At 48.0% G+C, this 20,220-nt stretch overlaps 7 protein-coding genes across 9 annotated transcripts; 2 read left to right on the top strand and 5 right to left on the bottom strand.

The window, feature by feature from the left end:
- Nucleotides 1–4,279: 4,279 nt before the first annotated feature.
- On the bottom strand, nucleotides 4,280–5,339 carry LOC6525216 (cytochrome c1). Its single transcript, XM_002101018.4, has one exon. It carries the CDS (start codon nucleotides 5,281–5,283, stop codon nucleotides 4,387–4,389), a length of 897 nt encoding a protein of 298 aa, XP_002101054.1. The 5' UTR covers nucleotides 5,284–5,339; the 3' UTR covers nucleotides 4,280–4,386.
- Nucleotides 5,340–6,082: 743 nt separating this feature from the next.
- Nucleotides 6,083–7,692, bottom strand: LOC6525217 (zonadhesin). Its single transcript, XM_002101019.3, has 2 exons — nucleotides 7,539–7,692; nucleotides 6,083–7,468 (listed from the first exon to the last, which is right to left on the bottom strand). The coding sequence occupies exons 1-2, from the start codon at nucleotides 7,650–7,652 to the stop codon at nucleotides 6,242–6,244; spliced, it is 1,341 nt and encodes a 446-aa protein (XP_002101055.1). The 5' UTR covers nucleotides 7,653–7,692; the 3' UTR covers nucleotides 6,083–6,241.
- Nucleotides 7,693–9,646: 1,954 nt separating this feature from the next.
- On the top strand, nucleotides 9,647–14,842 carry LOC6525218 (dihydropyrimidine dehydrogenase [NADP(+)]). Of its 2 annotated transcripts, none has more exons than XM_002101020.4 (5): nucleotides 9,647–9,847; nucleotides 11,454–11,517; nucleotides 11,582–14,386; nucleotides 14,445–14,602; nucleotides 14,673–14,842. In XM_002101020.4, exons 2-5 carry the CDS (start codon nucleotides 11,473–11,475, stop codon nucleotides 14,758–14,760), a joined length of 3,096 nt encoding a protein of 1,031 aa, XP_002101056.1. In that variant the 5' UTR covers nucleotides 9,647–9,847; nucleotides 11,454–11,472; the 3' UTR covers nucleotides 14,761–14,842. The 2 variants fall into 2 exon arrangements, with proteins under 2 accessions (XP_002101056.1, XP_039227283.1); XM_039371349.2 differs by having other exon boundaries at nucleotides 11,462–11,517.
- A 271-nt stretch (nucleotides 14,843–15,113) lies between these two features.
- LOC6525219 lies at nucleotides 15,114–16,912 on the top strand. 2 transcript variants are annotated; one of them, XM_002101021.4, is made up of 3 exons: nucleotides 15,114–15,331; nucleotides 15,403–15,976; nucleotides 16,427–16,912. In XM_002101021.4, exons 2-3 carry the CDS (start codon nucleotides 15,422–15,424, stop codon nucleotides 16,727–16,729), a joined length of 858 nt encoding a protein of 285 aa, XP_002101057.1. In that variant the 5' UTR covers nucleotides 15,114–15,331; nucleotides 15,403–15,421; the 3' UTR covers nucleotides 16,730–16,912. The 2 variants fall into 2 exon arrangements, with proteins under 2 accessions (XP_002101057.1, XP_039227325.1); XM_039371391.1 differs by lacking the exon at nucleotides 15,114–15,331 and having other exon boundaries at nucleotides 15,383–15,976.
- On the bottom strand, nucleotides 16,200–17,715 carry LOC6525220 (COMM domain-containing protein 3). The gene is made up of 2 exons (XM_002101022.4): nucleotides 17,450–17,715; nucleotides 16,200–17,388 (listed from the first exon to the last, which is right to left on the bottom strand). The coding sequence occupies exons 1-2, from the start codon at nucleotides 17,619–17,621 to the stop codon at nucleotides 16,925–16,927; spliced, it is 636 nt and encodes a 211-aa protein (XP_002101058.1). The 5' UTR covers nucleotides 17,622–17,715; the 3' UTR covers nucleotides 16,200–16,924.
- Nucleotides 17,716–18,017: 302 nt separating this feature from the next.
- LOC6525221 (neuferricin homolog) lies at nucleotides 18,018–18,980 on the bottom strand. The gene has a single exon (XM_002101023.4). The coding sequence runs from the start codon at nucleotides 18,942–18,944 to the stop codon at nucleotides 18,084–18,086; it is 861 nt and encodes a 286-aa protein (XP_002101059.1). The 5' UTR covers nucleotides 18,945–18,980; the 3' UTR covers nucleotides 18,018–18,083.
- A 283-nt stretch (nucleotides 18,981–19,263) lies between these two features.
- Nucleotides 19,264–20,028, bottom strand: LOC6525222. The gene has a single exon (XM_002101024.4). It carries the CDS (start codon nucleotides 19,979–19,981, stop codon nucleotides 19,322–19,324), a length of 660 nt encoding a protein of 219 aa, XP_002101060.1. The 5' UTR covers nucleotides 19,982–20,028; the 3' UTR covers nucleotides 19,264–19,321.
- Nucleotides 20,029–20,220: the final 192 nt, after the last annotated feature.

The following is a 20,220-nucleotide window of genomic DNA, read 5'->3' on the forward strand; positions in this document are numbered from 1 at the left end:
GCGGCATCCGCTCAAAGGCCACATGCAAAATGTTGCAAATATCTGTGACAACGACTGCGGCGACAGAGGAGGCACTTCGTCCACTTTCGGGGCCCTGCTCCGCGGATCGGGAGGCACTGGGGTCACCATCTGGACCCTGGGCTCTTGGCTCTGGGATTCGAGATTTGGGTCTGGGCTCAATGGAACGTGCCCGGGGGACACGGCTTCCTTGCAACACACTGCGATCTAAGTCTTACCTTAACTAAAATCTTTAATAGATTGGAATAATCACAGTCCCTAAATATGTGGGTTGATTTCAATGGTGATATATTCGCAATGTTACAGTTCCTAATTTGTATTTGGATAAGTGCATGGTTTTTGTGTTTTCAGCTACAGTTCAAAACTCAAAGAAATCCCAAATAAAGTTTAATGTTCATTTTCATCACTATCTAAATTCAGCAAGTAATATTCAAGCTTTTGCAATATATCCTAAAAGTTAGAAAGCAGATCTTTAACAGCGTTACTGACTGAAAACCTACTTTAATTCAATTGTGTAACAAGGATAAAATATGATTAAATAGAGAAAGCAATTAGGTAAACTAGTAAGGAAAATAGAACAGCTCAGATAGTACTACAAATATGAAATAAGCAATGTAAAACAAGCTAGGTTCAAGGCATTGAAAATAAGACCAAAGGTGTTTTCACCTCAAAAAACATAACGCAGTAAAGAAAATAGTCGAGTGACTGTGCGAGTTTCAGTTACGAAAAATGAGTTTAATAATGGGCATATTCGGTGACCCCTTTTGTCATAATAAATTTCAAATACACACAAGTCATGCGAGTCAAGGAGTAGGTCTCTAAAACTGATATGCTACCGATGATTATGACACTTGGCCAGTCAATCTGATTGCTTAAGTGGCTGGCTGCCTCAAGAGTGCCAATTCCCTTTCATCTGGAAAGTTTTCTGAAGATTTCCTCAATTACGGGGAGTCTTGGCACATTAGCAGATCGATGGATTGCTAGAAATGGCCATTCCAACAGCCCGTTACATCGCTTACATCGCTTACACCGCTAACACTCGCTTAAGAGTTGACAATTTTCTCAATTTCCAAATCATGATTACGCTCATGATGGCAGTTACTCAACTGCAGCTCGCTTTTGGCCGGGCTTTTACTAGGAAGCTGCTGCCACACATAATCTTAATGGGCCTGCGGTGCAGAGGAGCTCGCATAATCGTACAACATTTAAATGTTGATCTTGACTGGCAGAGAGTGAGTCTGCCCAAAATGAGATAAAAGATATAATAGCACCGAAAAAAACAACTCAACAAAAAAACGCATAAAACGTGTAAATGTGCAAATGTGCAAATGACATAACGAGTACGCGTCTGCGCTGGCATTCAAATAAAGATACAATTGTATCTGGCCATTTATCTCGGGTGTCCCCACCCAAAAGCCAAATCCCCCCGGCCAAAAAATAAAAAAAATTAAAAAAAACGAAACCCAAATGTTCGCACGCAAATGTTTGTCGGTGCGGTGCGTCAATTGTTCCTCAAGTTTGCACAAATGAAAGTGGTCAACAAGAGCGCTCCACTGTTCGAGATGCAGGATGGGTATCAGATACTGTGTGGTGACCCCGATACCATGCCCCTATCTACACTGCGAAAAGTAAGAGTGCAGCCAGTCAATATTTGCCGAGTCAATTGTGCAAGGCGAAGCGCTGTGACTTCGCTAGTAATATTTACTAGCTAAATAGAATAGCAGCCTGTTCATTTTTCCCACCATCGAGTTGAACTTCAGGTGACCCACAGCAAAAGTTTCCTATTTTAAAGTATGATATTCTAAATTCTGCGCTTAATTCCGAAGTTTAAATAAAGCAAATACAATAATAAGTAGTAAGCCTCCCTCCTTTAAATTGTTATTTTTAATTACAATTTTCTTCATTACTTCAGGCTTGGAATCCCATTGAGTAATGTTCCCCAACATTTTCTTTCCGTGTTCGCAAACTCAGTTAACTACTCATTTGCCTATGATCGTTTAGGGCCAAATGGCAAGAGCTTGTGTGCCAAATGGCACTATGCACGTATCCAGGCTTTTATGATTGCGATTTCAAAGGAGTGGGTTTGGAGAGGGGGTTGGGGAGGAGCTGTAGTCGTACGTGCCTGGACTACTGCCTCCGACCAGCGAATTTGGCCAGACTCTGGGCTGCTTCAATTGTCGCCGCCGAAAAAAGGCATTTTAACGAGCTACGCGCATGCGCAATTGTCCAACCAAGCGGCGTCGTCGTCGTCGTCGATGCTCCGCGTCCATCCGCCACTTTTTATGCAACTGCTCCGGGCAGCGAACCGATCCAATCCGATCCAAAAACCGAGCTCCATTGCCACGGCGATGGCGATGGCGATGGCGCCCGGTGAGAGACTTTCACTCATTTGGGAATCCGAGTCCATCGGTTTGCGGCGGTAACATGCGCATTTATCGCGTTTCATTGCAAACCCCACCCAGTGCCCCCCACATGATGATGATCAGCTCTTGAGCCGTGCTCCGCCATGCGGAAGTTAACTCGCCAAACCACCACCCACTGACCAAGAGTCGAACCAACCACTGACCGAGCCACACGGCGATCCACCGTCCAGTCACCAAGTCGCCAAGTCGCCAGAGACACGGAACCACCAGATAACTCGGGTATTTTCATTCATTATCGCCGTGAAGAGCACGGCACGTGATTGAATGCCAGTTTCACGGCGGGGACAAGGGAACTACAAATGATATGTTGCTTAATGCGTGGATTTATGGAACTACCAGAAACGCAAATGGGGTAAACACAAGTAGATATGCACAAGGACCTTGCGGAGCCAAAAATGGAAAATGATTTAATAAAAATCTTTTAAAGAGGGTATGTTAAAGATACTTATGAATAGCAACGAATCATAAATAAATTAAATTAGAAAAAGAAAATATAATTACTATAGTATATATCTACTAGGACATTCAAAAATTAGTTAGCCTATTTCCAGATAGTCTACATATTTTTGCTATAACTTGTTGCACGTCAACTGAAATATATCATATACATAAAAAATATATCATATACATAAGTAAAGTGGAATCATACTCTACATTTCCTGGGTTTTCTGGTTCATTTATTTAACAAAAACAACTAAATAGATTATTAACATTAATCAAATCATAAAAGGTATTTTCCCTTTTAAATAGCAATTATTTATATTCATTTGACACCGATTAGATAATATTCGCCGAATTCTCGCTTGATTAAAAAGCCTCAACTACTTTTATTACTTTTCATTAAATAATGAACATGAAAATCAAAACAAAATACCATACAAACTGAACTGAACAATAAGTTCAAAACAGGGAAACAATAACTTCTTCATAGTAAATTTCATCAATCAACGACAATTTAGTTTAGTACAGGTCAAGATTAATCAGCACAATTTAGATAAGATATGGTTCCAGGAACTGAAATTATTATTTTTCAATTATGATAACCGAAGTACAGACTATTACCACAAAATAAAGCCAGCAAAATATAGCAATTAAAAGTTATTTAATTTAATTTTTATGAAAGATACGCCTCTGCTGCATGAACTCAGCGGTAAATCCCTGCATTAAATCTACAAATGCCAGTTGCAGAAGAGAGTCTTTTGTGAAGGATGAATGAAAGTAGCAAAGATTAGATAATGTTCCGGAAAATTTCCCTGCTGAAGTTCAATGGATGATACCCGAAACAACGAAAACGAGAGAGCTCGCTATAGCGTAGCTCCCGACTATCAGATACCCAGGGTGTATAAAGGTTCTTCTGCGAGTTACTTATGTACTTTTCAACGAATATAGTATACCCTTTTACTCTACGAGTAAACGGGTACAACAACCTACTTATCCGAAAAACAAGAAGTATTTCCTGAATGGCGTGACTTGAAGCTCGACACTGTAAAAGTTGTGGTTTGTGATCACGAAATCGATTTGGCGACATCTTTGCGAGGCTAATTTGTCACTGGGGAGTTGGTCAAATGGGAATCGTTAGTGACAGGCGATAAGATAGTGGAGGCCCAATGGGATCCATTCCTATCGATATGATGGATAATGCGAATGGAATTGAAATTGAATTCGAAATTGGCGTCACTCGTCACTCGCAGCCACTTGACAACCCATCAAGATGCCAGATACGATTTCCAATAAATTAATAATAATTAAACTAGAATTTATTCACTCCAAAAAAAAAAAGGCTAATCACACGTGAAAAAAAAAATAATGTAGTGAAGTAAATAAAAGCTAGAGCTCGATCAAATGGTTTGGCTAACGCAGCGATTGCTTTTATTGCTCCGCTTGGTTTTCAGCACACCACCAATTCATCGGGCACACCATCATCCGTTCTCGACAGGATTCCCCATTACTTTGGGGCAGTGCAGTCATAAGCTGCGGAGCAAACGCTGTTGAAGGGATCGAACTGCATCTCGCCAGGACACTTCTTGGTGTAGGACTTCAGCTCGTCGCCTTCGGCGTAGCTGCAGACGATGAAGTGGGTGCAGCTCTCCGTTGGGAACAATCCGGTGGTGGCGCACACGTTGTCCACCTCGGTGGTTCCCGCGTCAGTGTTGGTGGTCACGTCGCCGCTATCGGTGGTCTCGGTGCTGGGCTCATCGGTACTGGTCTCTCCGGTTGCCGGCTCGTCGGTCGACGGCTCTTCGGTTACGGGTTCATCAGTAGCTGGCTTATCTGTGGTGCCAGGAGCATCGGTGGTGCCAGGAGCATCGGTGGTGCCAGGAGCATCGGTGGTTCCAGGAGCCTCGGTGGCTGGTTTCTCAGTGGTTCCAGGAGCATCGGTGGCTGGTTTCTCAGTGGTTCCAGGAGCCTCAGTGGTTTGTGCCTCGGTGGTGGCAGGAGCCTCAGTGGCTGGTTTCTCAGTGGTGGCAGGAGCCTCAGTGGCCGGTTTCTCAGTGGTGGCAGGAGCCTCGGTGGCTGGTTTCTCGGTGGTAGAAGCAGCCGTAGTGCTCTCATCCAGGTTGTTCGGCGGAATGGTGGGGTTCTCGATGTTGCTATCGTCACGAGCCTCAAACGCGGAAATGGACTGGACGCACTGGGCCATCGAGGAGCTGAAGACCAGGCCAGCGGGGCAGCGCAGGTGGCGCATGGTGTAGCCACCGTAGCCGGTGGACTGGCAGGCATAGAAGTTGGGTGTGTTATCCTCTAAAGCGAAGTAGCCGCTGCTGCGGCACAGGGATTTGGCCTGGATCGTGGAAGGAGCCAGGATGAGGGCCAGGCCCAACAGCATCGTTAGCTTGAACATCTTGTTCGGGGGTTTCGTTTTTCGGCACTTGATTCGACGGACTAACTGGCCGGACAATCGAAATGGCTCTTTTATAGCCAGGCCCATTAAGTGACGGTGGCAATCATCGAGATGGCCAGCGATTAGCTGATAAAGACAGAATTCGTGGGTATCGTGTATGTCGATAGTGGTGGCCAAAAGTCTGGCCCGGTGACTAAGCTTCAGATAAGGGATCATTATAAATTGCAGCCCGGTCATATCTCCACTCGTCCTCGAGGAAACCTATCTCTTCCGTAGTGAAAATTCCCCATTTTGGGTTCCCTTCAAGCTCGTTAACTCGTAAACAAAGTGTGAAAACCTCTTCAAACTAAGTGGTAACTTCTTAACATTTCTACAGCGAAAAGTTCCTATGCTATTTTATGGTAATAATTATGTATCTAACATATTTATACAACTTTTCTCAATTTATTGTAAGATATATTTTAAATATATATTTAAGATATATAACCTTAGACTGGAATATTTGTACACCTTACCACGTTATCCTCTGCATTTACTGCTTAAGTGTCTGAAAAACAAAGCCATTAGTTGAGATAAAGAAAGTTAGACCAGTTACTGTGTCTGGAAAGTAGGGGGAACACAAATAAAAAAGGTTATCAGAAGTCGCTATCTCTTAAAAGATTTCACACCTGTTCCAACCTCGAAAACTGTGACCTTATAAGAAGGTCAGGGTTTTCTATTTTAAATATGACTAAAAATGACTAAATGAATAAAAATGGATACTAAAGATGACTCTCCAAATATTCAAACACCAAACATATAATTTTAAATATTTATTCACACCACAAAACAAAAAAAAAATAGGTATACAAAATAAGGAAAGATAATTTCACTAGACTAGAGCAAGGGACCAACATAGATGGAAGAGTTTATCTGAAGAAAAGGAGCTCGGAACTCAAAGCTCGGAGCTGGGAGGCAGTTACTCCTCGGACTCGGCGCTCTCAACGGATTCGCCCTTGGCCTCGGCCTTGGCCTTGTCCTTCTCGGCCTTCGCCTGCTGCTTGGCCAGCTCCTTGGCCGCCTTCTTGGCGGCCTTCTCCTCCAGCTTCTGCTGCTTCTTGGCCAGCTTCTCCTGCTCCTTCTGGGCCTTCAGGCGCAGCTTGGCCTCGGCCTTGTACAGCTTCAGCTCCCGCTTGATGGCAGCCAGGTCGCTGATCTCGTTCGCCTCCTGTCCGGGCACGATCTGTGTCCAGTCGTAGCGCCAGCATCCGCCAAACAGTGGCTCGAACCTCTGGCCGCTGGAGCAGCGCACGATGAACTTGTGGAAGCCGCCCTGCAAACTGGCCACGCAGTTGTAGTAGTAGGTCTCATCCAGTCCGGCGAATCTGCCCACGGCCAGGCACTGGAAGCCCTCCTCCTGGCACTCGGCCAAGTCCCTCACGCATCTGCCCAGGCTCGGCGAGAAGACGGTCAGCTCCGGGCAGATGAGCTCGATGTCCTGCAGCTGTCGCAGCACGGGATTCAACAGGCAGTTGTGGTAACGCCTGCAGTCGCCACTGATGTGTGAAAACAGTCCAGCCGTCTGGCACTTGAAAGTGGGCGGCGTGGGTGCAATGGTGGTATCTGCCGGCGTGGAAGGACTGGTGCTCTCGGGTTCCGCTGGAGAGGAAGAGCTGGAGCTCTCTGGCTCTGCAGGAGCGGAAGAGGTTTCCTCGGGAGCGGATGAGGTTTCCTCGGGAGCGGAAGAGGTTTCCTCGGGTGCGGTAGTGGTCTCTTCAGATGCGGAAGTGGTCTCCTCAGGTGCGGAAGTGGTTTCTTCGGGTGCAGAAGAGCTGGCCTCGGGAGCGGCAGAGCTCTCCTCGGGAGCGGCAGAGCTCTCCTCGGGAGCGGAAGTGGTCTCCTCGGGAGCGGCAGAGCTCTCCTGGTCGGCTGGTGAAGCAGTGGTGGTCTCTACATCGCCAGAGGCGTCCGTGGAGGTCTCCTCTTCGGAAACGGTGGTTTCTTCATCGCCAGCAGTAGTTTCCTCACTTGGTATGGTGGTGTCCGCCTCCGTGGTCAGTTCCCAGCCACCGGATCCGCTGCTCTCCTCGCTTGCCTGAATGGTGGTGGTGGTGGCATCGCTCCAGAGCTCCGCCTGGCCCACATTCTGGGATGGCGCCGAACCGTCGCCGCTGAGCGCCAGGATGCCGCAGGACTTGGTCAGCAGCTGCAAGTTAGCAAATGGTCAGGTATCGGCCTAATCCTCGGCTCAACTTGGGTGCACCGGTGAAACTTACCAAGGCGGCGCAGAACAGCAGGACTGTGGATAGCTTCGAGATTCGCCGTCCCGTCATCTTGCGAACCGTAAAAGTGGTCTGTGTGGTTTCTCTAGGAGATGTGGTCGTTGTCATCGTCGCCAGTGGCTAACGTCGGTCGATCGTTGTGTGAGCTGCTGGCCGAGAATACGTCCGATTATATAGCTGGCCAATCCGTCGGGGATGCTGTGATGACGGGCCTTATCGGGCTTAGCACCTTGCACCTCCTCGGTATCTGTAGCTGTGTCCGTATCTGTATCTGTATCTGTATCTGAATCTGGCAGATAGACAGGCAGCCAGATACGCTCGTACGCCCGTATATGGTGCAAATAAAATAGCTGCCTGTTTTTCACCCCACTCTGACGTCGTTGGAGGGTCTTTGGGGTTGCAAAATACAGTTGTAAACCCGCACCACACCCGCACCACCCCCCGCGGATGTGAAACGGAAGTGTGTAAAGATAAGTCCGGTAAATCTGGGGGGAGGTCAAGTGGGCGGCTTGGCAGCTCCAGATAAACGTGTTTGTCCCGTCTTCCCTTCCCTTCGTCGCTACTGTTTCTACTGTTTCTACTGTTCTATCTACTGGCGCCGATCTTTCCAGAGGAGAATCATAACATTGGGAGTGACGCATCCCAAATCTGCGAGCCATCGTGACATTCGATCTTCACGTTGCTGTGCAGCTCAACAGGTTTTTCGTTGGAAAGGATCATTTCAAGTTTGTTTGCGTTTATTTATATTTGTAGGGCAAATTGGTGGATTTTTCGGCTTAACGTACCAGACAAACGGAAATCCCAGAAGGTAGTAAAAATGCATTTGTAGTGCAAACACCAGACAAACCGAAAAACCAGAAGGTAGTTGAAGTAGTAGAAAGTGGCTTTTGGTACAATAACTGATTATTTTATGACGGAAATTCTAAAACAAAGATCCATGGCCAAAAATAATAGGAATATTGGAAACTCAACACTCTTTATTAAATGTTATACAAATTTAGTGGCTATCTAAACAATTCGGTAACATTTAAAGAACTTTTACCATTCTTATTCTTAAACAGAACCCTGAAAATCACTTTTAATTAAACAATTGCATACTTTTCGGCTAGGCTTATGTAAAAATCGCGTAAGGTGTAAAATGTACGGTGTCGAAATGTCAACTTCGGTTTGTTTCCAAAAAGTCCCAATGTTTCAGTAAGTAAATTCAAGAAAAATTATAACGATATATTTATATTACAAATCCTCTAGCATTATTTTAGGCTGCCAATATAAAAGTAAACTAATGTAACGTGCTACAGCAAACACTCTTAAGGGAAACTTCATTATATACAATTAATTTATATTTATTTACATTCTACATTCTATCTAATCTTAGAAAATTCAAAGTAGTCAACAAAGAAATATGAACAAAAATATTCATATTCGTGCAATTGCAATAACTAAAGCCTTTGTTTGCCAATTTGTAAGTGTACGCTCTTCTGAGTATTTACTGTAGTTACATGTAAAGTTATTGAATCAAGCGAAACTGAGAGCAGAGAACGTGTAAACAAAACTAAGGCGATCGAATGGCACGCCTTGAAATAGAGTATCTACACTTAGAAAAGTTCGATAAGATAGCTACTTAGAGGCAAATGCATAAAATGCGAGTATCTAATGCAACATATTAGTGTTTGATAAAAATAAAACTCATATATACTTTTACCAGATGGACATTCAAATTGAAAATGGATCTTATCTCGTTATGATAGTGCCTGTTTTTCTAAGTGTGCAGCAACGTAAACAACTAGAACGCGCGTTTTGCAAAGACAAACGTTTGTTGGCATGGACGTAGAAGTATTACCAGCTTGACTATTAAAGAATATAGTTAACATTCAAAAAGAAATTTAACTTGGAATTTTGAAATGGAATTGGAATTGGCCAGGAAATGTTGCGATCTTATTGCAACAAAAGCTTAAGTTAAATCTAGTAAAATCCTATGATGCCCCCCTTTGCTACGGCCCCTTTGGCTACGCCTCTGTGTAATGGAAAGATCGACGTCGGCAGCGACGCCGACTGCGACGCAAAACCGAGTTAACGACGATTTGGAAATCGTTCTTCAAGAGCATTTCCAATTGGGCGTTTCCAGTGTGAAGACCAATTCGAATTTTTCGCGTGTTTTTCGTCGAACTGTTTGTTGTTGGTTGGGCTAGTGTCAGCCGATTTTCTCCAGTTAGTAAACACCTGTTTTCTTTTTTTTTGCTGTGCTAATCTAAAGATTTGAACAAAAAGTGCTCATAAATTAGCCAATAACGTTCCTTCGATCGGTATGTATTGCGGCCACTAATCTTGACAAAATAACAAAAATGGAAAAAACATCTAATAATCTAACAATCTAACGAAATGGAACCCAATTTAAGCATAAGCAGCTCGAATTCTGAACTTGTTTTTCGCATTTCGCTATTAGCATATACCTATAATACATATGTACATATATATAATATACTGAAAACATATTCAAAAACTTGCCGGACCACGAAGCCAAACTGATAATGAGATGGCATTGAAGGTGGGGGGGCGGTTTCGAAGGGGGGCCGTACAGACAGCAGCTGGGGGCTTCAACTATTATGTCAAAAAAAAAAAAAAAATAAATAAAAATAACACAAAATACATCTATAAAAATTCTTAATCAGCGCCAACAGAGAGGGTGTGTGCGAGAGCGAGAGGGCGCGCGGTGCAGAGGGAGATAGCGCGTGTTACAAAATATTAATTGAATTGAATTCGATTGAAGGTCTGTAAAGCAAAACGCTCCACGTTTGTCTGTTTAAATGGGCATTTCTCACAGAAAGCCCAATAGAATTTAGCGTACAAGTTTATTATCATTTATAAACGGGCAATAGGGAATACTTACAATCGGTACATAGATGCTATTAATTCACTTTCCTCGAAGATAGCACAGATAATGGCCGCGATCTGTTTACTTTATGTGAAGACACATGCCTTAAAGATAAAGCTAAAGGCAGACGGTGCTATAATTTACAAATAGAAAACAGCTTCCGCTTTCGATTTGCAACGGTGACAGTTTTCTAAATGCGTATTACTTTACAAAGTATCTGTAATTTTGTGGCGAATATTAACTAGTACTTGTGGAAACTCTCAATGTTAAAAGGGAAAGCAGCAGTAATGTGCTTATTTTGAGTTTAATTTATGAAAATCTGATACTTTACGCTTTTCTTACAAGCTCAGATACACTAAAGAATCGTTTATGCTAGTACGAGATACTTACAAGCTCAGATACATTAAAGAGGTGTTTATGCTAGCACGAGATACTCAACTTAGTAGATTGATTTCCATTTATGAAAATCTTGTACTTTATTTGCTTTTTACAAGCACAGATACATTAAAGATTAGCATGAGATACTCAACCTACTAGATACTAGATACATATATCAAATCAAATTGGAAGAAGTGCGTCGAGTGTTTGCCAAATTATCGCGGAAAAAAACGAAACGGGCCCCCTTGATCGTGACCTTCGCCGTTTCCTAATCTCTTCTCCTCGGAGGGGGGTGGCCCCATTTATTTTGGGGCTGAAACTGTTGGAGGGAAAAACATAGGCGTATAAAAAACCGGGTGGTGCCAATGTGCGATCCATCGTAAAGCCATCGTAATCTCCCCTGGCCGTCGCAGCCTTGACTGATAAATGATAACGCGCTCCCACATAGATGATAAGGCCATTGGTGGCACTAGTGCACTTGGATACAGCGTCTTGTCCAGGATCGCTTTGCTATCGAGTGGGGCAGCGATAAGAGTGGGAGTCGCCAACGCGATTAGGGTATTCTTTCTAGGGTTGAACTAAATAGTCGTGGGTAGCCGATCTGCACGTGGCCACCATTCATAATCTGTAATCCAAATGTGTCACTGCTTCGTTTCCAGGTGATAAGCTGCCAGCAAGATGAGTCCGCCGCAACTTTTGAGCAAGGACTCCCCAGACATTGAGGTAAGTCCGCTGTCCTGATTCCTTATTGTCCTGATTGATATTGAAACACTTTGGTACTTCGCAGGACCTGCTGTCGCTGAATCCGCGCGTGAAGACGCAGTGCTCCGTGGTGCCCACCAAGCAGACGAAGGAGAACAAGAAGCACTGGAAGCGGAATGCGGACCACGCCGCTCCGCCATGCACCACACTGGCCAACGACTTCTCGGACATCAAGCACACCACATTGTCGGAGCGCGGTGCTCTGGAGGAGGCGGCCAGGTGTCTGAAGTGCGCGGATGCGCCGTGCCAGAAGTCCTGCCCCACGCAGCTGGACATCAAGAGCTTCATCACGAGCATTGCCAATAAGAATTTCTATGGCGCCGCCAAGGCGATCTTCTCGGACAATCCGCTGGGCCTGACCTGCGGCATGGTCTGTCCCACCAGCGATCTCTGCGTGGGCGGCTGCAATCTGCAGGCCTCCGAGGCGGGTCCAATTAACATTGGTGGCCTCCAGCAGTTCGCCACCGAGGTGTTCAAGAAGATGGGCGTCAGGCAGCGGCGGACACCGCAGGCGGAGGCCAATCCGCTGTCGCAAAAGATCGCCCTCGTGGGCGGCGGACCGGCATCGCTGTCGTGCGCCACCTTCCTGGCCCGTCTGGGCTATCGCGATGTGACCATCTACGAGCGGAGAAGCTATCTGGGTGGCCTGAGTGCCGCCGAGATACCCCAGTATCGTCTGCCCATCGATGCGGTTAACTTCGAGATTGATTTGGTTCGCGATCTGGGCGTACGCATCGAAACGGGTCGCTCGCTGGGCACCAAGGATCTGACCGTCCAGGGACTCCTGTCCGCCGGCCATGATGCCGTCTTCGTGGGCATTGGCCTGCCGGAGCCGAAGCTGAATCCCATCTTCGCTGGCCTCCAGCCCAGCAATGGCTTCTACACCTCGAAGAACTTCCTGCCCCTGGTGTCGGATGGCTCCAAGCCGGGCTTGTGCGCCTGCAAGGCAGCCGCCGGTTTGCCCAAGCTCCATGGCAATGTCATCGTGCTGGGTGCCGGAGATACGGCCTTCGATTGCGCCACCTCGGCGCTGAGATGTGGCGCCCGTCGTGTGTTCGTCGTCTTCCGGAAGGGATCCTCCGGCATTCGTGCTGTGCCCGAAGAGGTGGAGCTGGCGCGTGACGAACGATGCGAACTGCTGCCGTACCTGAGTCCACGCAAAGTGATCGTCAAGGATGGCCTGATCACCGCCATGGAGTTCTGTCGCACGGAGCAGGACGAGAACGATAAGTGGGTGGAGGATGAGGAGCAGACGCAGCGCTTGAAGGCCAACTTTGTGATCTCCGCCTTTGGATCTGGACTGGAGGACCAGGATGTCAAGGCGGCACTGGCGCCGCTGCAATTCCGCGGCGAATTGCCCGTGGTGGATAGGATCACAATGCAGAGCAGTGTGCCACAGGTGTTCATCGGCGGCGATCTTGCCGGAGTGGCCAACACCACGGTGGAGTCAGTCAATGACGGCAAGGTGGCCGCCTGGAGCATTCACTGTCAACTGCAGGGTTTGCCACTGAACACACCGGCTGCACTGCCGCTCTTCTACACGGACATCGATGCCGTGGACATATCGGTGGAGATGTGCGGCATCCGGTTCGAGAATCCATTTGGCCTGGCCTCCGCACCGCCCACCACCAGCACGGCCATGATACGGCGCGCCTTCGAGCAGGGCTGGGGCTTTGTGGTGACCAAGACCTTCGGTCTGGACAAGGACCTGGTCACAAATGTCTCGCCGCGCATCGTCAGGGGCACCACGTCGGGCTACAAGTATGGACCGCAGCAGGGCTGCTTCCTGAACATCGAGCTCATCTCGGAGAAGCGGGCCGAGTACTGGCTGAAATCGATTGGAGAACTGAAGCGTGACTTCCCCGAGAAGATCGTGATTGCCAGCATTATGTGCAGCTTCAACGAGGCCGACTGGACGGAGCTGGCCATCAAGGCGGAGCAGTCGGGCGCCGATGCCCTCGAGCTGAATCTATCGTGTCCCCACGGCATGGGCGAGCGGGGAATGGGCTTGGCCTGCGGCCAGGATCCCGAGCTGGTGGAGCAGATCTCTCGCTGGGTGCGCAAGGCGGTCAAGCTGCCCTTCTTCATCAAACTGACGCCAAACATCACGGACATCGTTTCCATTGCGGCGGCCGCGCAGCGAGGAGGAGCCGATGGCGGATCAGCCATCAACACCGTTCAGGGACTGATGGGCCTCAAGGCGGACTCCACCGCCTGGCCGGCAATTGGCAAGGAGCAGCGCACCACCTACGGCGGCGTCTCCGGCAACGCCACGCGTCCGATGGCTCTGAAGGCCATCTCCGATATTGCCAATCGTGTGCCGGGATTCCCCATTCTCGGCATCGGTGGCATCGATTCCGGCGAGGTTGCGCTGCAGTTCATTCAGGCGGGTGCCACTGTATTGCAGATCTGCTCCTCTGTGCAGAACCAGGACTTCACCGTCATCGAGGACTACTGCACGGCACTGAAGGCTCTGCTCTACCTGAAGGCCAATCCGCCACCAGTCGACGGTCCCTTCTGGGATGGCCAGTCGCCACCCACTCCGGTCCACCAGAAGGGCAAGCCCGTTGTCCGTTTGACCGGCGAGGGCAAAGCCACGCTGGGATTCTTTGGTCGCTACCAGCAGCAGAGGGACATCAAGATGGCCGAGCTGCGCAGCCAGCAGGGACCTCTTTGGGATGCCGAGCAGGTGAAGGGCACTCCTCCGGCGGCGAATGGAGCACCCAGGCCGGCGCCGAGAATCAAGGATGTCATCGGAGCGGCGCTAGACAAGATCGGATCCTACAACAAGCTGGATAACAAACAGCAGAAGGTGGCCCTAATCGATGATGTGAGTTCTGCGTTAACCTCAAAGTATGCCAAATTCCAATTACAGTCTTGTCTTCCAGGACATGTGCATAAACTGCGGAAAGTGCTATATGACGTGCGCCGATTCCGGTTACCAGGCCATCGAGTTCGACAAGGACACCCACATTCCGCACGTGAACAACGATTGCACGGGCTGCACACTCTGCGTCTCAGTGTGTCCCATCATCGACTGCATCACGTGGGTTCCACAATGGCAACTGCATCATTTCCTGGTTAACTAACTTCGTCATCTTTTCGTATATTTGCAGCATGGTGCCCAAGAAGATTCCGCACGTGATCAAGAGAGGAGTCGAGGAGAAGACCTTCTACACCCACGCGCTCAGCCAGTGCCAGTAAAAGTCCCTAGTTCTACGCGAAATACTGATAGTAAATTCCACCTATGTAATTCAATTAAATACAAAACATGTTTCAAAAGCAACTTATGGCGCCTTTAAGGGTTTTTTTTCTGAAAAAATATAGAAAGCCGTCGCAGAGAAAAGAACGATGTTCTTTTACTATGTATTATATCACTGATAACTAATCCAAGTATTTTATAACCGATTTGATTTGAAATTCGTATTTAAAATTTGCGCGCAAATCAAGCTTTTTCTCACCTTTATCGATATATCTGTCTTCCTATCGAATTATTGGCCATGGTACTTTTCTCATCCCCAGCAAAGACGATACTATCGACGGCGATCAGCTGTTCGTCGATACCAAAAAGTTTAGAAAAACCGAAAAACGGAACTGCGTAGAAATCAAGTAGCAGCTGTGCCCCCAAAAAAACAAGTCGTTTGTACGTTTGAATAGACGATAGCTACTAACTGAAAACAAAATTCCACGTAGAATTCGAAAGCCACAGGAAATCCGGCATTATTCGAACGCGCTCGCAGAGCACAGCGCTCCAAATCCAGTTCCGCCAGCCAAGGTGAGCATCATTGTCGCATTGCATCGCATTCAAAATAGCACTGATTGCCAGCGGATTCTACGCATTTGCAGAAAAGCCTATGATATAATAATGTCACGATCTCTGACTCGCGTACTGGGCACCGTCTGTGCACCAACCCTGGCCATTTCACATCCCGGCAATCGGGGACCCAACAGACTGAACGGACTGCTGCGCGCCAAGGTGGCCACCACGGCCATCATCCCAGTGGCTGAATACTCCAAGCGAAATGGTCCACCGTCGGATGCCGGCGAATCCTTCAAGACCGTCTCCAAGTCGCGGGATCTCGACGGCGACGATGAGCTGAATAGTTTGGAGAGCGAACCCAACTGGGAACTGACTGCCGCACGGAGCAATCGCTTCTATCTGCCCAATGCCACTGGACCCGCCTGGCAGGGCGACACGACCACCATCGGCCTGCTCGAGCCGCTGGGCCAGCTGGTCAACTTTCTCAAGGAGGCCAACACGGACAAGTCGCGTCTGGAGTTCACCTGCTGCCAGTGTCCCATGCTCATCCGCGAGTCGCTCGTGGAGCTCTTTCCGGTGCGCGTCGTCGCGCAGCGGGACTCATCCATCACTATGCTCGTACTCAGCTATGAAGGAGACATCGAAATGGGCGCCGCCAAGGTGAGAAATTAGTTTTATTCACGCATCCGGACGCATTTAGCGGGAAATCACACTGTGGTGTAATCGTTTGGGGAATGACCTCGTTATTGCCTTGATTATTTGTTTATATAAAATCAAACCAGTTTCTCGCATTGAAAGCTAGGTGGTTGACCTTCCTCATGATGGCACAGGATTGGGGCCCAATTTTAAATAAGACATAAACCATTTAAAACCATTTGTGGACTTTCTTAAGTAATATAATTAGCTGTATTTATAGCACTGTTCAAGGAACCTAATAACTTAGATTTAGGTAGAAATCCTAGGAGCTTTGACAATTTCGTATAAAATATTGCATGCGAGAATATGAGAATCAGAAAACAGAAAACTTAGTGGTTAGAATTCGCCTATTATCTACACAAAAGTACACCTAAAAGACACCATATACATAACTAATGACAACTCCATTTGCAGTTTGTGCTGGCAGCGCGGGACATGTGCGATCGCCTGCTATCGCTGGGCTACTGGGCGGACTTCCTGAATCCGTTTAGCGGCCGGCCGTACTTTATGCCGCGGGACGGCGCCTATCTATACAAGCAGGACCACCGCTTCCGTGGTCTAAACATGCGGCTGTCGCAACAGAACCATTGCACAGTGATTGCAGCTGAGGAGAACGACAGCACCCGCTTCTCGGGCACCATCTACTGCACAGCGCCGAATCACTATGACCAGCTGGTGGAGCTGCTGGTGCCGCCGCCGCACAAGGTGGCCCAATGACGCAAATGGCAGCGGATGGTCGCCAAAGTGAATGCCATTGGAGTTTAGAGTCCAATAATGAAGTCGTAGCCTTTTTAGTGATGATGACTGTGTTAACTGTTTAGGTTTTCTGTTCCGACACTGTATATAGCCGACAAAGCTTGTGTTATATATGCTGCGAAATATAATCGATAAGAATGTTAAGAGTTTGTTTCCCTAGACCACGGCCATCTGCTGGCAGTGCCGCTCGATCTCCTTTAGACGATTAATCAGTGACTGCAGCTCCTCGGCGTTGCAGACAAACTCAACGATGGTCACCCGTTCGCCGCTGCTTTGCCGGAAGTTGCCCAGATTGATGTGGAAGCTGGCCACGCCCGTGCTGCAGTCCGAGGTGGACGACTTGACGTCGCACACGATGCGCCACTGGATGTCCGTAATGTGCGGAAAGCTATGGCCTATCTGCAGTTGGCGGAGAATCAAATCCTTGCGGCTGTCCTCGTAAACACGACTTAGCTCGTCCACGGCGGCTTGGTCCACGTTAAGTTGCTCCAGCTGCTGGCGCAGTTGATGACCATCCCAGCCGTGCTTGGTGGCCAGGGCGTAGAGGGTGACCACTGCGTACTCGCTCTGTTTGGCGCAGGCGGCATTGCTGGCATAGAGCTCGGGCACGGGAGCAATGGCTGTGGGGGAGTACATATGGATTAGATCATGGGCTACACGGACTCCCAACTTTCAACTCACTTGCATCTGGATGGAGCGTTAATTTCAAGGAATTTGCAATGAGCAGTTTGGTGAGTGGCAGCGAAATGATGGCACCCAGGTTCTTTAAGCCGGCCACCACAGTCGGAGAAATCAGTCCAGTTTCCTCGGTGTCTGTATTCAGGGCGGAAGATTTTCCTGGCGACGCATCCATGTGTGATTGTTTAAATCCCTTGGCGATTTATTAAAACAAAAGCTATATTTATTAAATTGAACCGGTTGTAAACAAGAAATGCGCCTAACAGCACGCAAACGGTCTTAACAGCAGCTTTTCAGTGAGCCCAACAGCAATGTTACTGTTAAGGCAGTGCGCCCTCGCTACAGTTGGAAAAAAAGGGCCAGCTTATGTCCATGTCTATTATAGATTCGTTAAGATTTTAAGTAAGTTGAGCTGCTAATAGAAAATAAATAAATCAACAGAAAAATAATAATTTTGCTCAAATACTTTTATCTAAATATTAACTAATTGGAAACTTGAAATGTTGTTGTTAAGCTAGCTACTTAACAGAAAAGAACCGGAACCAGTTTGGCGAGCCATGTTAACTGAACCTCTGTTTGACGTATAATTTATTGATCCAAATGCACTATTTACTATTTACAACACCAAGGACCGCCACTACACCCTGTAGAAGCATTCCCTAGCCTGTGGCTCGCAATTGTCGTACGGTTTCAGCATGGCATCACCGCGAGCCACCTTGCCGCCGGCATCGATCTCGTCCAGCTCCGAATCGGGCACACAGGCGCACTGGAAACTCTTGTTGCCGCGACTGTACAGCTTGCGGGGATAGCCGATCCAGGAGCGCTCCTTGCCGTCGCCGCTGGTCGTGGTGCACCAGACGCGTGTGCCGCGCTCCTCGCTCCATTCAATATTGCAGCCAGGATACCGGGCACGCAGCTCCTCCACCTGTCGCTTGGCATCACGCGCCTGCTCCAGCAGCTCCAGGAACTTGTGATGATAGGTGGTCAGTGCGCCCTTCTCATTGTAGAAGCGCCCAATCAACCGTCCCTTGTAGTCGTAGTCTTTTTGGTAGAAGTCCCGCCACCCGGCCAATCCAATGAGGTCGTCTGGCTTTAGCGTCAACACATCGTCAGCCGTTTCCGGATTGTACGACTCAAAGTCGCCGGAAATGAAGGACACAGAGGCGTCGCGTCCCACGAAGAAGTTGTAGCTGCAGCCGGATCCGTAATGCTTGATGCCGCGGCTCACATCGAAGACGGAACCAAGGAGAGCCAAGTAAAGGGGACGACCCTCCTCGCCATTGAATTTGGCCAGCTCGGCCGGCGTGAAGAGTGTGCCGACTTCGTCGGCAGCTTGGAATGCCAGGGGAATGCCCGCATCCTGGCCAGCTTGGTCCAGGTAGTTGTCCGTTTGGCGACGCAGGAATTGCCTAATCTCTGTGTGGTAAATGCCGCCCAAAACGGCCGCCACAACAAAAAGAAACTGCAATTTGAACAGGTGTCGCAGCAATCCGAACATCTTGCCGTTTCACAGTGCGGAACCGAAACTGGTTCCACTTGAAATTGACCAAGACCAAATTTAAGGTGACCATGCTGATTAAAAAAAAACGGGAAACCGGTTTGAAATTAAACATTTCGGATTCTTAATTGGGGTACAAGTGCACACCCTTAATAATTTAATTTGTTCGATGAATTCAGGTATTTATTAATAATAATACAAGCGTTTAGGATTTCGTTTGGAAATAACGTTTACAAACCATTTTATAGATTTCAATTTAAAATTAATTAGTTCTTAAGAACACAAAGAAACCCAAGCAACTAAAAAAAAAAATATAACATTTGGCATAGAATATCCATAATATTTATTTGCGGAATCCAGGATCCATTTTTGATCCCCTAGCGACGACGGGAGACGCAGGCATCGATGTGGCTGTTGACCTCCTGGAGACCGAGCACCGCCTGCGAGGATGCGGAGTGGGTGCACACATTGCCATCGGCGAAGACGGCCGGGATGCGTTCGCTGGTCGACTGGCGGATGGTCTTGATGGAGGAGCGCGCACTGACCAGATAGACGGTGGCCTGGACATAGAACTTGGCCATGCAGGTCTGCTTCAGCACGGAGTTCTTGTACGAGTTGCACTTGTTGTAGGTGGTGCCCAGGTTATAGCCTCCATAGACCAGCTGCTGGGTGGCGGCACTCACATCGGAGGCGATTTCGGCGGATGTGTGGGCAGCCACAACGCCGCAGGCGTGCAGTTCCTCATGGGCGGCGTTCACAATGCGAGTGATCTCCTCATCCTCGGCGGCCACGCACTCGGGACTCTCCTCGCGACGCGACTCCACCTGGTCGACGGCTGCCTCCAACTCCTGCTGTGGCTCCAGGACAATTTGATCGTACTGCTGCACCAGTGCCTGGCCGGTCGTCTTGCCAATGTCAGTCATCTCATCCACCACGCTGCGCACCTGGGCGTCCAGCTGGGCGGGCATGTCCAGAGGTTGGGCCCATCCACTGGCCACGAAAAGGGTCAGGATAATGGCTACGGCGGCTTGCTTCATGGTTGATACTATTGCTTCTGCTGATACTTTTGGTACTGCTAATGGAAAATGTCAACAGAAATCGTATTTATACCCCGGGCATTCAGGAATGGATTATTCGCAGACGATTCAGATTAGCCAATAATCTGGATTGGTGGCCATAAATTCATTGTAGCTGTTGTAAATCACTCACGGCTTGGTTGGATTAGTGAACTTTACATTCGGACGCCATTCATAGAGTTCGCATATTTAGATTTTGA

The sequence above is a fragment of the Drosophila yakuba genome, chromosome X, assembly GCF_016746365.2.
Source record: "Drosophila yakuba strain Tai18E2 chromosome X, Prin_Dyak_Tai18E2_2.1, whole genome shotgun sequence".
Lineage (NCBI taxonomy): Eukaryota > Metazoa > Arthropoda > Insecta > Diptera > Drosophilidae > Drosophila > Drosophila yakuba.

Bases quoted from the DNA above. Each gene is read 5' to 3' on its own strand.
- LOC6525216 (XM_002101018.4), bottom strand. From the start codon at position 5,283: ATGTTCAAGCTAACGATGCTGTTGGGCCTGGCCCTCATCCTGGCTCCT.
- LOC6525217 (XM_002101019.3), bottom strand. From the start codon at position 7,652: ATGACAACGACCACATCTCCTAGAGAAACCACACAGACCACTTTTACG. The intron at 7,469-7,538 runs GTAAGTTTCACC...GCTAACTTGCAG, and splicing joins TGCTGTTCTGCGCCGCCTTG to CTGCTGACCAAGTCCTGCGG.
- LOC6525218 (XM_002101020.4), top strand. From the start codon at position 11,473: ATGAGTCCGCCGCAACTTTTGAGCAAGGACTCCCCAGACATTGAG. The intron at 14,387-14,444 runs GTGAGTTCTGCG...CTTGTCTTCCAG, and splicing joins AGGTGGCCCTAATCGATGAT to GACATGTGCATAAACTGCGG. The intron at 14,603-14,672 runs GTGGGTTCCACA...GTATATTTGCAG, and splicing joins CCCATCATCGACTGCATCAC to CATGGTGCCCAAGAAGATTC.
- LOC6525219 (XM_002101021.4), top strand. From the start codon at position 15,422: ATGTCACGATCTCTGACTCGCGTACTGGGCACCGTCTGTGCACCAACC. The intron at 15,977-16,426 runs GTGAGAAATTAG...CTCCATTTGCAG, and splicing joins TCGAAATGGGCGCCGCCAAG to TTTGTGCTGGCAGCGCGGGA.
- LOC6525220 (XM_002101022.4), bottom strand. From the start codon at position 17,621: ATGGATGCGTCGCCAGGAAAATCTTCCGCCCTGAATACAGACACCGAG. The intron at 17,389-17,449 runs GTGAGTTGAAAG...ACTCCCCCACAG, and splicing joins AACGCTCCATCCAGATGCAA to CCATTGCTCCCGTGCCCGAG.
- LOC6525221 (XM_002101023.4), bottom strand. From the start codon at position 18,944: ATGTTCGGATTGCTGCGACACCTGTTCAAATTGCAGTTTCTTTTTGTT.
- LOC6525222 (XM_002101024.4), bottom strand. From the start codon at position 19,981: ATGAAGCAAGCCGCCGTAGCCATTATCCTGACCCTTTTCGTGGCCAGT.